The sequence below is a fragment of the Oratosquilla oratoria genome, chromosome 19, assembly GCF_046742065.1.
Source record: "Oratosquilla oratoria isolate Oo_2021 chromosome 19, ASM4674206v1, whole genome shotgun sequence".
Lineage (NCBI taxonomy): Eukaryota > Metazoa > Arthropoda > Malacostraca > Stomatopoda > Squillidae > Oratosquilla > Oratosquilla oratoria.
Genome location: NC_134795.1, coordinates 56,619,406 through 56,631,905, shown reverse-complemented (window position 1 = coordinate 56,631,905; position 12,500 = coordinate 56,619,406). Strand labels below are relative to the sequence as shown.

Sequence of the window (12,500 nt, the reverse complement as noted above, 5' to 3'; positions counted from 1 at the left end):
TTCGTTTCACCAACTATAAGGCCTCCAAAACATACTATGGTCCTTAAGCGCCAAGGAGTTCGTTCAGGATGTGGCATACATCATGAGCCATTTTGCCAAATCAATCTTAATACGTGCCTCTTTCTCTCTCTCTCTCTTTCTTATTTCTTATCTATGTGCTATTTATTCTTATCTTTTATCATCTGTTTACGGTAAAGTTGTACAGTACAACGAGCATCACTTTTTTAGGATGATAACAGCGATTTGAATAAATTCTATGACATGTGGCAACAGCGCTTTATCTCCATGTTGCCACGTCGAGGTCTCACTGGGTGACAGGTGATAATGACGATCCGAGAATAGGTGGTAAAACTGGCACCGTCGCACTCGAGAGAACTCCCGCTTCTGCCCCACCTTAAACGGACTCCTTGGGGCGTAGGGACTAGAGAATCCTTTCATGTACCATTTGACTGCTCCGTCGATGGACACGACTTCCATTAATTTCCCATAAAGACTGCCATACCATCTCCAGAAAGCGTATAGTGAGAAAAAGAGCACAAGCAACGTCTCCTCTGAGGCAGTGGTTCCCAAACTTGTTCAGGTCGTTACCCTGTTTACCATGCCACGTGAAGCATGATACCCACTTTCACAAAATGTTGTCAACATTGATATATAAGGCCAAATTAAAACGCTAGAAATATTTTCGTTTATTTATTGTATTTGAACGTTGTGCATCTCTAATGACTACTGCCAAAGATGTCGAGAATTTCAGTGGGATTGGTGGAGTTGCATGCTTGAAGCTAATTGAGGAATTCTTGGCTTTTTGGTCTTCAGAATTCTTAAGTTTATATTTGTCACCCCCCCATTACCTCAGAAAATTGATTAAATTACCCCCAGAGGGTAATTTACCCCAGTTAGCGAACCACTGTTCTAAGCTGTGTGCATGTGCTAGTGCACACATGTTTTACAACTAGTGCACATAAAGAAAACATTGTGCGTACACAAGGTTTTCAAATTATATTAAAATCCATTCAATAAAGATGTTCCACCCAAACATCAACTTAAAAACTCTCTAAAAATATGGTGACTTGCCAACCGTTAAACCAATATTTTTTTCTCTCTTTCTCTTCTAGCTCCAGCGTTTCTATTGCAAATTAAATGACTTTGCCGCCATGGGTGCGCAAAGTAGGCAAAGTCTGCGCACAAGATGATTTCTGCGCAGACTCACAGCAAAAAACTAGAGGGAAAATTGAACACAAGATTGATCACAACAGGCCAACATTTAACCAAAAGACCTACATCATCTACAAAGTTCTTCGTCACTCCACATTGGCCGATTCCATAAGAAACTGCCGTGAGAAAACCATCCATAAACATACTTTCACACTAAAAACCATGATCCCAAGCAATAGACGAAATCTTACAAACCAGTGTCACTGTGAGCCGTCCTTACCTTTGGTACTTTCAGGTACGCAATATTATAGTTTACAGGTTCCTTCTTTGAGAATCACCGAGGACAGTCAAAAGACATATAGAAGTAAGAATAATCAATAAATGAAAGTCTTTTACATTCCCACACAACAACCTTGCAACTTCTCAAAAGCGTAATATTAAAGATAAGAAGGTTCAATGTAAATTCAACAATGTTACCGTCACTGCTGACTCTCTGAAATCTTGCATTCTGCATTACTTCATCCCATGATATATATACATATATATACATACATACATACATACATATATATATATATATATATATATATATATATATATATATATATATATATATGTTCGTAAAGAGCTGGAGTCCAGGAGCCATGTTATCGAAAAATTTCGAACCACTGGACTCAGAGTAACAGAATTTATTACCGACGTTTCGAACCCTGTCGGTTCGTCCTGAAGACGAACCCAGGACAGGGTTCGAAACGTCGGTAATAAAATTCTGTTACTCTGAGTCCAGTGTTTCGAAAATTTTCCGATAATATATATATATATATATATACATATATATATATATATATATATGTATATATATAAATATATATATATATAGTTGAACCTCGGATAACGAACGCCTCAGTTAACGAACAAGTTTTGTGAACAATGATTTGTCTCTGTTAACGAGCGATACCTCGGGATACGAACATACGCATACATCTGTACACACCATCCCACAGCCCCAGTAGTGCGTTGGCGCGTTTGCACTGCAATTGTTTCTGTTAACGAACGTTTCGGTTTAATAACGGAGCCACGGAACGGATTAAATTCGTAATACGAGGTTCTACAGTATATATATATATATATATATATATATATATATATGTGTGTGTGTGTGTGTGTGTGTGTGTGTGTGTGTGTGTGTGTGTGTGTGTGTGTGTGTGTGTGTGTGTGTGTGTGTGTGTGTGTGTGTGTGTGTGTGTGTGTGTGTGTGTGTGTGTGTGTGTGTGTGTGTGTGTGTGTGCCTCCCTGCTGCCACCACCTCTGCTCTCGTAGTCGTGTGAGCTACAAAGAAGGCCAAGATCTTTGAAGAATAGCAAGAAAAAGCTTGGCCTCGAACCTCTAGCCCTCTCCCTAGCCCATCTCGCATCCACCTCCCCCCTCCCCTGTTCTTTGGCACGACCCCTGGGCACACCCCCTTGCCAAGGCCCGTCCACCCTTCAGACCTCCCAAAGGCACGACTCATATTAGTATTCTCTGTTTTTTTTTCTCCCTGTCTGCCTCTCTGTCTGCTTCCCTGTCAGTCTCTTTATCTGTCTCCCTGCCTGTCTACTTACCTGTCTTCCTCCATGTTCCCTTATCCGTCCCCTTGCCTGTCTGTTTGTCTCCCTATCTCTCTGCCTGCCTGTCTATCTGCCTATCTGCCTGCCCCTTCATGTGTCCTCCTGTCCACCACTACTTCCCCACCCTCCTCCTCCTCCTCCTCTTCCTCTCTGTCTTACACTCTCACCCCCACCTCTTCTCCTCCCTAACCCTCCGACAGCCTGGAAATCCCATACCCCTATGACGTCACATCCTCCCTTTCCTCTCTCCTCCACTCGGACGAGCCTCTCCCCTACTCCCTAACTGTCCGCGATATGCCTTGTTCTTTACTCTCCACACTCACCTCTGCTTGTCCTTCTCTTCCACATTTAGTTCAGTCCACCACTCCGCCTCCACTTCATCTTCATTCCTTCGTTAAATTATCCTATATTTGTTCTTCTTCCCTTGGCCATTCTATCTTCCTCATCTTCCTCTTCGTCCTCCACTTTCTCTCTCCTTTTCTCTCTCCATCCGCATTTTTCGTATTCCTCTCATCCTGTCTACGAGACAGAAGGAGTGATAGTCACGTCTGTCCAGGAAGCAAAATCTTCTATCCCTTATACTAGACTTCATAGCATTAGTACTAGACCCAAGTACTTCCCAAGACCCAGTTTTGTTTTTTAATGAATGACAACACCTTTTTTAAATGTCAGGTACTTCTTATAAATCGCGGACCTCCGAATACCCCAATGTCACGTAGCAAATCTAAGAAACGATGAAGTTCGATTATCATCATCATCAATCCTCTGTCGGGAGTTATTTCTTGTAGGAGATTCACGGCCTCAAGGTAATCTGCGTCAACCACCGAGTTTATCCACAGAGTTTATCTACAGAATTATGAAAGGAAAAGAATGCCTTGATAGAGAGGACCTATTAAAACGGGACAGAGGAAAAACAAGAGGACGTGCAATGAAACTCAAAAAGGATAACTACAGAGGAGGTCTGAAAAAGAACAGCTTACCACATACAGTGATATATGTATGGAACAAATTGGATGAAGAAATAGTGTGTGCAAACACAATACAACAATTTAAGAACAAACTTGATCTTGCGACATACAAAAACGGTTCACCACGAGCATAACTCCCCTTCCCGTATAATACAACTAGGTAAACTAGGTAAATACAGTGTAGGGCTATATATTCCGGGTCTTCCGTACTGTATAGGCTAGTTTACATGGGGCAAGCTAAGAGGCAAGTCAACTGTGCAAAGTACTTTAACTGGAAAGCAAGCAAGAACATGTTCACACAGGACAAGTCAAAGACAAGTAGCTTATGTGAACATGTAGTTGCCCACTTACCTCTCTAGTTCAAGTAACTTGCACACTTGACTTGCCTCTCAACTTGCCCCGTGTAAACAAGGCTTATGAACATCTGAGGTATGCGGTGGAGGGAGCTATGCCAGTTATGTTGGAGTTGTTTCAATGCTGGATTTTGACCTGATCGGCAATGTATTAGTAAAGTTTGTATGTGACACATAGCCATACTTCTTAAACGCTTCATCTGGAACATATTCTATCATTTTTTTTTTTTTTTTTTTTTTTTTTTTTGCCTCCTTTATGACTGTCTCTACCCCATTCTGCACAATCATTCCTCCACTGCCTTCATCCCGATATACCTATTTCACATGACAATTTTCATTTTCTCAAGATATTTACTTGATTTGCATAATCTGTAATTTACCTTCGCCCCCCCCCAAGTCCTCCTTTCCCTGCTACATGTGGCTCTAAATACTTAAATCTCTTCACTTACTCAAGCCTCTCGCCTTTGAAACTTGCCTCCAACTCATTACCACCCTCTTCCCTTGTAAATCTCACCACCTTACCTTTGTCCATGTTCACTTTCACCTTTCTCATCACATGTCTTGGTGGCGCGGTTGGTAGAGTCCCAGACTGTCAATATGGAGGTACCGACGGTACCGGGTTCGAATCCTGCCCAGGGCTGAAATTATTTCAGTATCGCGGCGCTTCGAGTCGTTACTCCAACTCTCGTGGGCGGGGAGTTGGGTGTGTGTGTGTGCGTGTAAGGTCATAGCATTACCCATAGATCGGACATACGAGCTCTGAGCTCTCTTCCGGGAGGGAAATAGCTGTCTATCACGAGTCCAACACGTGGTCCAAAGACCAAGGTGAATCACATACCCTCCCAAACTCCTTCACCAGCTACCTTGAACCCTCCTCTGAGCCCAGTGTCATCAGCAAACAACAACTGGCTCACCTCCAACTTACTCTCACTCAACATCTCCAAACTCCCGTCCATTAGCATTTCACTTACCTCCAGTACCACACCATCCATTACACACTAAATAGATATGGTAACTTCACATAACCCTGACATAGTCCCATCTTTACTTCACACCGTTCACTCTTTCCATTACCTAGACACAGGCTCTACCCTCCACGTAAAAACCTTCGACTGCACTCAAAACACTATTCCATAGGTCTGCAACACATCTCACTTTGCTTTCCTGTGAGCCCTGTCATATACATTCTTCAACTTTTTAAACGACCAAAAATACACCATTATTTTGCCAAAAACGTCTCGCATATCTGCCTTAATACAAAAATTGGATCCACCCACACTCTTCCTTTCCTAAACCCACAGTGTTCCTTTCCAGCTAGTTTTTCTGTTCCCTTTATAATCCTCTCAATATACTTTCCAATCTACACTTGACGAACTGAACTTTCTAAAGCCACCACGTTCATATCTGTCCCTTTTCCTATGCATATTGAAAGCATAAATGCATTTCTTCGGCCCTCTAGCAGTCCTTCCTTAGGTACACATTAAACAACCTCACTAGCCAGCCCACTATAATTGTTTCTCCCTTCGCCAGACACTCTACGTGACACCCATCTATTCCAATCAACTCACCAGCTTTCATTACCACATTATTTCCATCTCGTCTTTTCCTATAGCCCTATCAGTTTCTTGTACCATATCCATTCTCCTAGCATTTCTCATTTCCACATTCAATCATTCACTATCCTCCTATTCAACAAATCCTTGAAATACTCTACCCATCTTCCCTTTACCACATTCACTTCCATTAATATCTGTCTATCTGCCCCCTTTACCTATTCCTCTCTATCTGGTTTACTCATTCAATTGATTATTTTTCTCCCAAAAGAACTTTTAGGTATTTTACAAATTCTCCGTCAAATTCCTACCCCACTATAATCTGTTCTCATCTTTGCATCCCTAACCTTGTGTTTTGTTCCCCCTCATCTCTTTTTCTCACCTAAAAACATTAATGTCCATAATTCTACTCATCCTACTTTTGAGTACCACTACATAATCCATTAATGCCTTCTCAACCACCCTCTCTTCCACCACCATTTTATATTATATATATATATATATATATATATATATATATATATATATATATCTGTATCTGTATATATATCATGAACTATTTCCACTATAAATAATTCGTACCCAACTCCCCAAGCCACTAATTTACATTCTTTCCAAAGATATCTATATATTTAGATAGATAAAGAAAAAAAAAGACACCACCGCATTTCACTTTTCTCACTATCAAGACGGTATGCACTCAAAGAAGCCTATATATTTCATTCCAATTTCACCTTCACCTATATCATTCACGACGACACTTCTCTCAACTCCAATACACACATTCTTATCTCATCATTTACCAGATTTGCTGCTCCTTCCCTCCCTCGCCCACTCTTCAATCCTGACACCCTCCCCACCACTCCCAAAGTCAAACTCACCTCTCCCTTTTAATTTAGTTTCACTCAACGCTAACACATCAACCTTTCGTATCACAAACAGACAGCCTCTACCCTATTACTCTCATCTGTTCCACGTCCACAACTATTCCAATTACTTGGGCTCTGGTTGGAGTCGTTCTCCCAGACCTTCGTGTTCCTTGACTCCATGGGAGGAAGGCTCTGGTTGGAGTCCTTCTCCCAGACCTTCGTGTTCCTTGACTCCATGGGAGGTGATACAGCGTGGAAGATCCCTAATTCCTTCACTCCGTCCTATTTAGTCACCTTTTGCGACAAACATGAAAACACAGTGGCATGACACTTTTATCCCAAACAATAAGAAAGGTTAAGGAATGGTGTATTCATAGAATTGGCAAAGAACAAATTTAATGGAACGTCATAAAGGAACGACAATAAAGTACAAATGTGACCAGTCCTTTATGAGTAGAGGTTTCAGACTTAACAAAAACAAAATAAGTATGACTCTAGTTCGTGGGGGTGATCCAAAACAGCACCTAAAATACTGGTTGTGTATTTTCATGTCAGACAATAACCCAATACGAGGACGACACAGTTCTTTGTATAAGGGTGACACATAAATAAAAAAACTACAGAATCCGTGGGAAAATAAACCTCTCTAGTGTACCGGGGGGAGTTATATGATACCAGCTAAGAAAAACTATAGGATGGGTGGATAAGGAGAATAGAGACTGCTAAACGGCAGTCAACACGTATTGATAGCTAAATTCTACGACATAGTAACATCAAACTACAACAAAAGAAGCAAGATCTATAGGATTAAGCATATATTTTACAAAGTCCCCAAAAACAAAAACGTGGTTAAAATAAAATAAAACAATTAAAAAATCCCGTGGGAAAAAAAAATAGAGTAACCTTACAGAGGGTATTCAATGTCCGTATAGCTTAGCGGAGTGGTGGGTGACACGTGTCGTGCAATGACCCTACGCATTCTAATGCAACGGACAGAACTGGAAACTGGAAGGCCACGGCATCGTCTCTCGGTCACCGTGAGCGGTATCAGAAGGACGATTGCACGGGTCAAGTTGTTACAACAGACTGATTTCCCATTATGTTTTGCTCTGTTTCTTAAACTTCACATGAAATAGTCATACGTTCGAGTAACATAACCCAAGACATTACTGTTACAAATACACAACTAATTGATAAAAATGTGGGACATATTACACTTCAACGGTGAGTTCTTTTGAATGTTGAAACATTTAGCTGGAAAGATATTACGATTAGTGTTCCTAAGGATATCGTTCTTCGGGTAATTTTTGTTCATAGTATATATCAAAGACATATAGCGAATGCTCGTCCTATCCCACAAAAACCGATCACACAACAGCGGGTGGTCTAACCTAGATTATCCTAATCCTGATCTTTACTCAGATTAGGTCACATTTTCTTAAAGATATCTAGAGGATTAGCCGAAACATTGCACAACCCAACCATCTTGATTCTTAATCTATCCAGTGAAGATAACACATGCATGAAAATGATAAAGAAGATAATAAGGAAGACTATCAACAACTATATGAGTTTGTTCTTCATTTTTTTTATAAATACATATATACTGTATATGTATATTGTTAATTTAATCAACTATATCGAATCTACCTCTGAACAAAAGCCATTATCAAATATTTCATTATCAAATAGTCGCATCGGGTCACTAAGGAATGAAAACGAAAATCATACCAATTCAAAGCGAAGTGCCGGTGTGGAGTTGATGTCTTGAGATTCTCTTGTCAAAAGAGTCTAGAATATGTCCAGATAGAAAAAAAAACATATTGAGTAGAATATCAGTCTTTTAGTGGAAGGAAGGAAAAACGGAACGTACTTGTAGACTACCAAATTTTTATTCCATTCTCACGTAGCGCGAAGTGAGAAACCCCTAAGAAAGCCCTGTTGGTTTCGGCAAACCAATATATATATATATATATATATATATATATATATATATATATATATGTGTGTGTGTGTGTGTGTGTGTGTATTTTAAGGCCGATGGTGAATCACCTCCCCCCCTGGCGGGTCCTGAGAATCGGACTCACGACCACCTGCTCATAAGTTCGACAGGGTATCCACTGGTCAAGTACGAGAAGTAATTAGGGGGAAATTGGACGAGCTTAGGTAACTCAAATCTAGCGTGGGCTCATTGAAGAGACTCACAACTCAGAAGATTATCCACCGTTGAAATAGCGACAGAAAAAAGGTTAGGATGCAATGTTGACTATCTCACTTGAACTTTTTCCAGCTTCTCTAGATGACATATTTAGATATGGAAATAAACTCATCTGCTGGGATTCGAACCTTCACCTGAGCGGCTTGCGTCTTACAAGATGAAGACCGTACCATCACGCCATCCTGACCCTTCAAAACGAAACGACTTAGTTCACGGCCCAGTCGTTCCGCCGAGGGCATCCGGGTGGAACGTGGTATGTACTGTATTTCATCAAATCCTTTATGCAGGCAAGTGTTTGTGTCAATTGACACAAATATTTAGATATCTCGATGGAAAGAGAAAAGGTTTCAACATTAATGGGGAATATTTCAATCGCCTGAGATTTGCGGACAATATCATTCTCATTTCAGAAGCAGCAGTAGATTTGCAAGGTATACTCAATAATCTCCACAAGAAAATTTTCAAAGTATGAAGATTAAGAACAAAACCAAAGTAATTTTGACTTTCAGCTTTAAATATCCAAATAAGACAATTGTAACCGACAGTGAGAATACTAAAGAAGTTGAGTTACATTTATGTATTCCATATGTTGAAACTGACTGAATTTCACGAGAAAAACGCATAACAATAAGTTGTAAAATATTTGGTACATGAGAGAATCCGAACACAACAATCGTGTCATTTCTCTTCTTCCTTCTAATGAAGGCTTTTCTAGCATTTCTTTATACATCTTGTGTCTCCATATATATCATGAAACGTCTCTTGAATGTTCGTCCACAACTTATTTGCTTCACCAACATTTTTGTTATTAAAGCTTATTGTGTGACAAATTATCTGTGACCAACATTTCCAAATCCATATCTTGTTGTAGTTGTTTCATTTCTCATCGAGTAAATCGGTGATGACCTCTATTTCCAAGATCTTGTGTAAGTCGAAAGCTTGCAATCTTCGTCATCTTCTATCCTACTTCGAGTCGTTGGATCGTCTACAGATTTGTGTAGTTTTTCGTTCCCTCCAACATCTCGTTCGCGTAAATCAAGAACATTACGACTGATAGTGATGATCCCTGCAGGACTCTACTAGATAATTCCTTCCATCTTGATATCCTTTCGTTTACTATCAATCTCATACTTCGGAAATTCTCTTTCCCATACCAAGAGGCTTTCTTAAAACCCTCCAATACAATCCAACTTGTCAAAGGCTTCCATATCTAGAGACATGCAATTCACTCATCCATCTCTTTCTCGCAGCATATTGACTCCGCTTGAGTAAAAGCTTGACAGACTTGAGACACATAATCTTCCATTCCTAAATCGAATTGATTGTACGCAAAGATATTCGTCTCCTATAGAAATTTAATCCATCTGTCTTACAATTTTCTCACATAATTTTGATATCGTGCTGGTCATAGACAATGTAATTTACGCTCCTTTTTCTTCCTCCTTCATAGATTGGTACCACATTTACCCTCTTCTAATCCTCAAGCACTATGCCGTCTTCTACTGAAAGCACAACAAGACTCTAAGGTTTGTCAACTGTTCTTTACATTTCTTATGTACCTTGTCAATCCCATCACATGTAGTTTTTCTAGTAGTTTATATACATATCTCCTTTATTTTCACAGTCATGTCCTTTAAATCAACTCTGTTTTCTTCCCTTACTTTGATAGCCATTTTCCTTTGCTAATACTGCCTGGATGAATTTGTTCATTATTTTACCTTACATTGATGCGTTTCATAGACCTTTCCTGTCTTTGGCTTGGTGAGTCTTTCCTTGTATCTCGGTTTGAATTCGACAACCCAGTAAAACAGGTAAGACTCGTCTATATATACATACATTTATATATATATATATATATATATATATATATATATATGTATATATTCTGCGTTTTCCAATTTTTTTTTATGTATTCATCTCTAACACTTCACTACTTTTTCTATTATTCCCTCTATTTTTCCATCTTCAATGCCACACTGACTTTCTAGATAGTTCACACCTTCTGTTCAACCAACCATTTTTTTCGTATATTCTTTTCTCACTAATTCTTGGCACAGATTCTTCCAAATCCGTTGAAGAAACTTATATTTTTCACCGTTTCTCTATTTTTCGTGTTTTTGTGTTTTCTCCTAAATATATTTCTTCAAACAACTTCCTCAAACATACAATTTTTTTTTTCCAAATCTGTAACTGCCGCGTCTATAAAATTCATATTTTGGTTCTATATTTCCTTCTGTCCATTGCAAATGCAGGAGTCATGATCATTTTTCTCCTACGGAACACATGTGTCTAGAAAAACAAATTCCACTGGGGGTCTCTGGCAAAGAGTAAATCCAACCAATCATGTCATCTCCTCTTAATCTTTTTTGTACTTCTGACCCACTGACTTATTGATTTTCCGTTGTTGTATTTTCCAGAGAATTAACCCCCTGAAGATGTGTATCTATGTGAAAATTTGTGTGTGTGTGTGTGTGTGTGTGTATGTGTATGCAAGCATGTGTATGTGTATGCATGTGTGTGTATGTGTATGCATGTGTGTGTATATATGTATGCATGCATGTGTATGTGTATGCATATATGTGTGTGTGTGTGTGTGTGTGTGTGTGTGTATGCATGTGTGCGCGCACACTCGTATGTGTGTTTGTGTATGTGCGTTTGTGTGTGTACAAGCGCATTTGTTTATCCCTCTTACACTACGTTTGGTCCCGCTCACATGCAACAAAGACAATGACATGTGGCACATACCTTCATAAACGATGGTGGAGGGCGATCACAAATGTAGGTCTTGGTCGCGTGGCCGAGTCTCCCGATAGCTTGCTGCCGTCCTTCCTTCCATCCTCCCGTAATCTCCATAAGTCTACGGTGACGTTTCTCCATATTTAACTATTTAAGTATACCTCGTAGATAAAGTCTATTGTGAATTGTTGCCGGATTTCGTTGTTGTATTGAATACCTTCGGGAGATCTATCCACTTCTCTGGTCTTCTCTCTTTTGTCTATTTATCTTCTTCCTTTTCTTCTTCTCTCGGATATGCAACTGTTGCTCTTGTGACTGAAGTTTATGAATACTTTTTTCATTCCTTTCCTCACTTATGTATACATACACACACAAATATATACATATATAGTGTATATATATATACACATGTATACATATATATACACATATATATGTGTATTGTATGTATAAACTGTTTATAGACAAACGTATGTGGCCGAATTTCACTGGCGTATTTCAGGTTCTCGTCTATTTCATTGGTACGGTGTATGAGTACTTTCAAATGTTTGCTGCGGGAAAGAATTTTCAGATAAACATAAATCGCCTGGATGCTTTACTCCAATTGGCTTATGACGTAATGACGTCAATGCAATCCGGTGCGGTGATTGGCTGGCGCGGAGGGGCACGATTGCTGCTTACGTTCCGATTGGCCGAGCAAATGTGACCCTTCGGTTGTCGTCAATGTTTCGTCACCATCGCGTCACTGAGGCGTCATCGATGTCTTCTGGATCGCTTGCGAGGGCTCTGTAACCAAGCACTGTGTGTGCCTTTCCAGCATGTCTCTTTATCTCTCTCTTTCTCGTCTCTCTCCCTCCAACCCTCTCTCTCTCTTTCTCTCTCTCTTGCTCTTCTTCCTTTCCTTCTTTGTTCCCTTCCCCGCCGGTGGCCATAATGTCCCTCCACCACTTTTTCCTCCAGTAGCTTACCCCCACACCCTGTTGCCATCCCTCCAGAGCTCTCTCTCTCTCTCTCTCTCTCTCTCTCTCTCTCTCTCTCTCTCTC

At 40.0% G+C, this 12,500-nt stretch overlaps 1 protein-coding gene across 1 annotated transcript in view; it reads right to left on the bottom strand.

The window, feature by feature from the left end:
• Nucleotides 1-12,356, bottom strand: part of LOC143035661 (uncharacterized) — a 219,033-nt gene extending 206,677 nt beyond the window's left edge. Inside the window, exon 1 of the mRNA XM_076202527.1 lies at nucleotides 11,466-12,356. Within this exon, the coding sequence (XP_076058642.1) occupies nucleotides 11,466-11,597 (132 nt within the window). The 5' untranslated portion in view covers nucleotides 11,598-12,356. The remainder of the gene's footprint in view (nucleotides 1-11,465) is intronic.
• Between the last annotated feature and the right edge of the window lie 144 nt (nucleotides 12,357-12,500).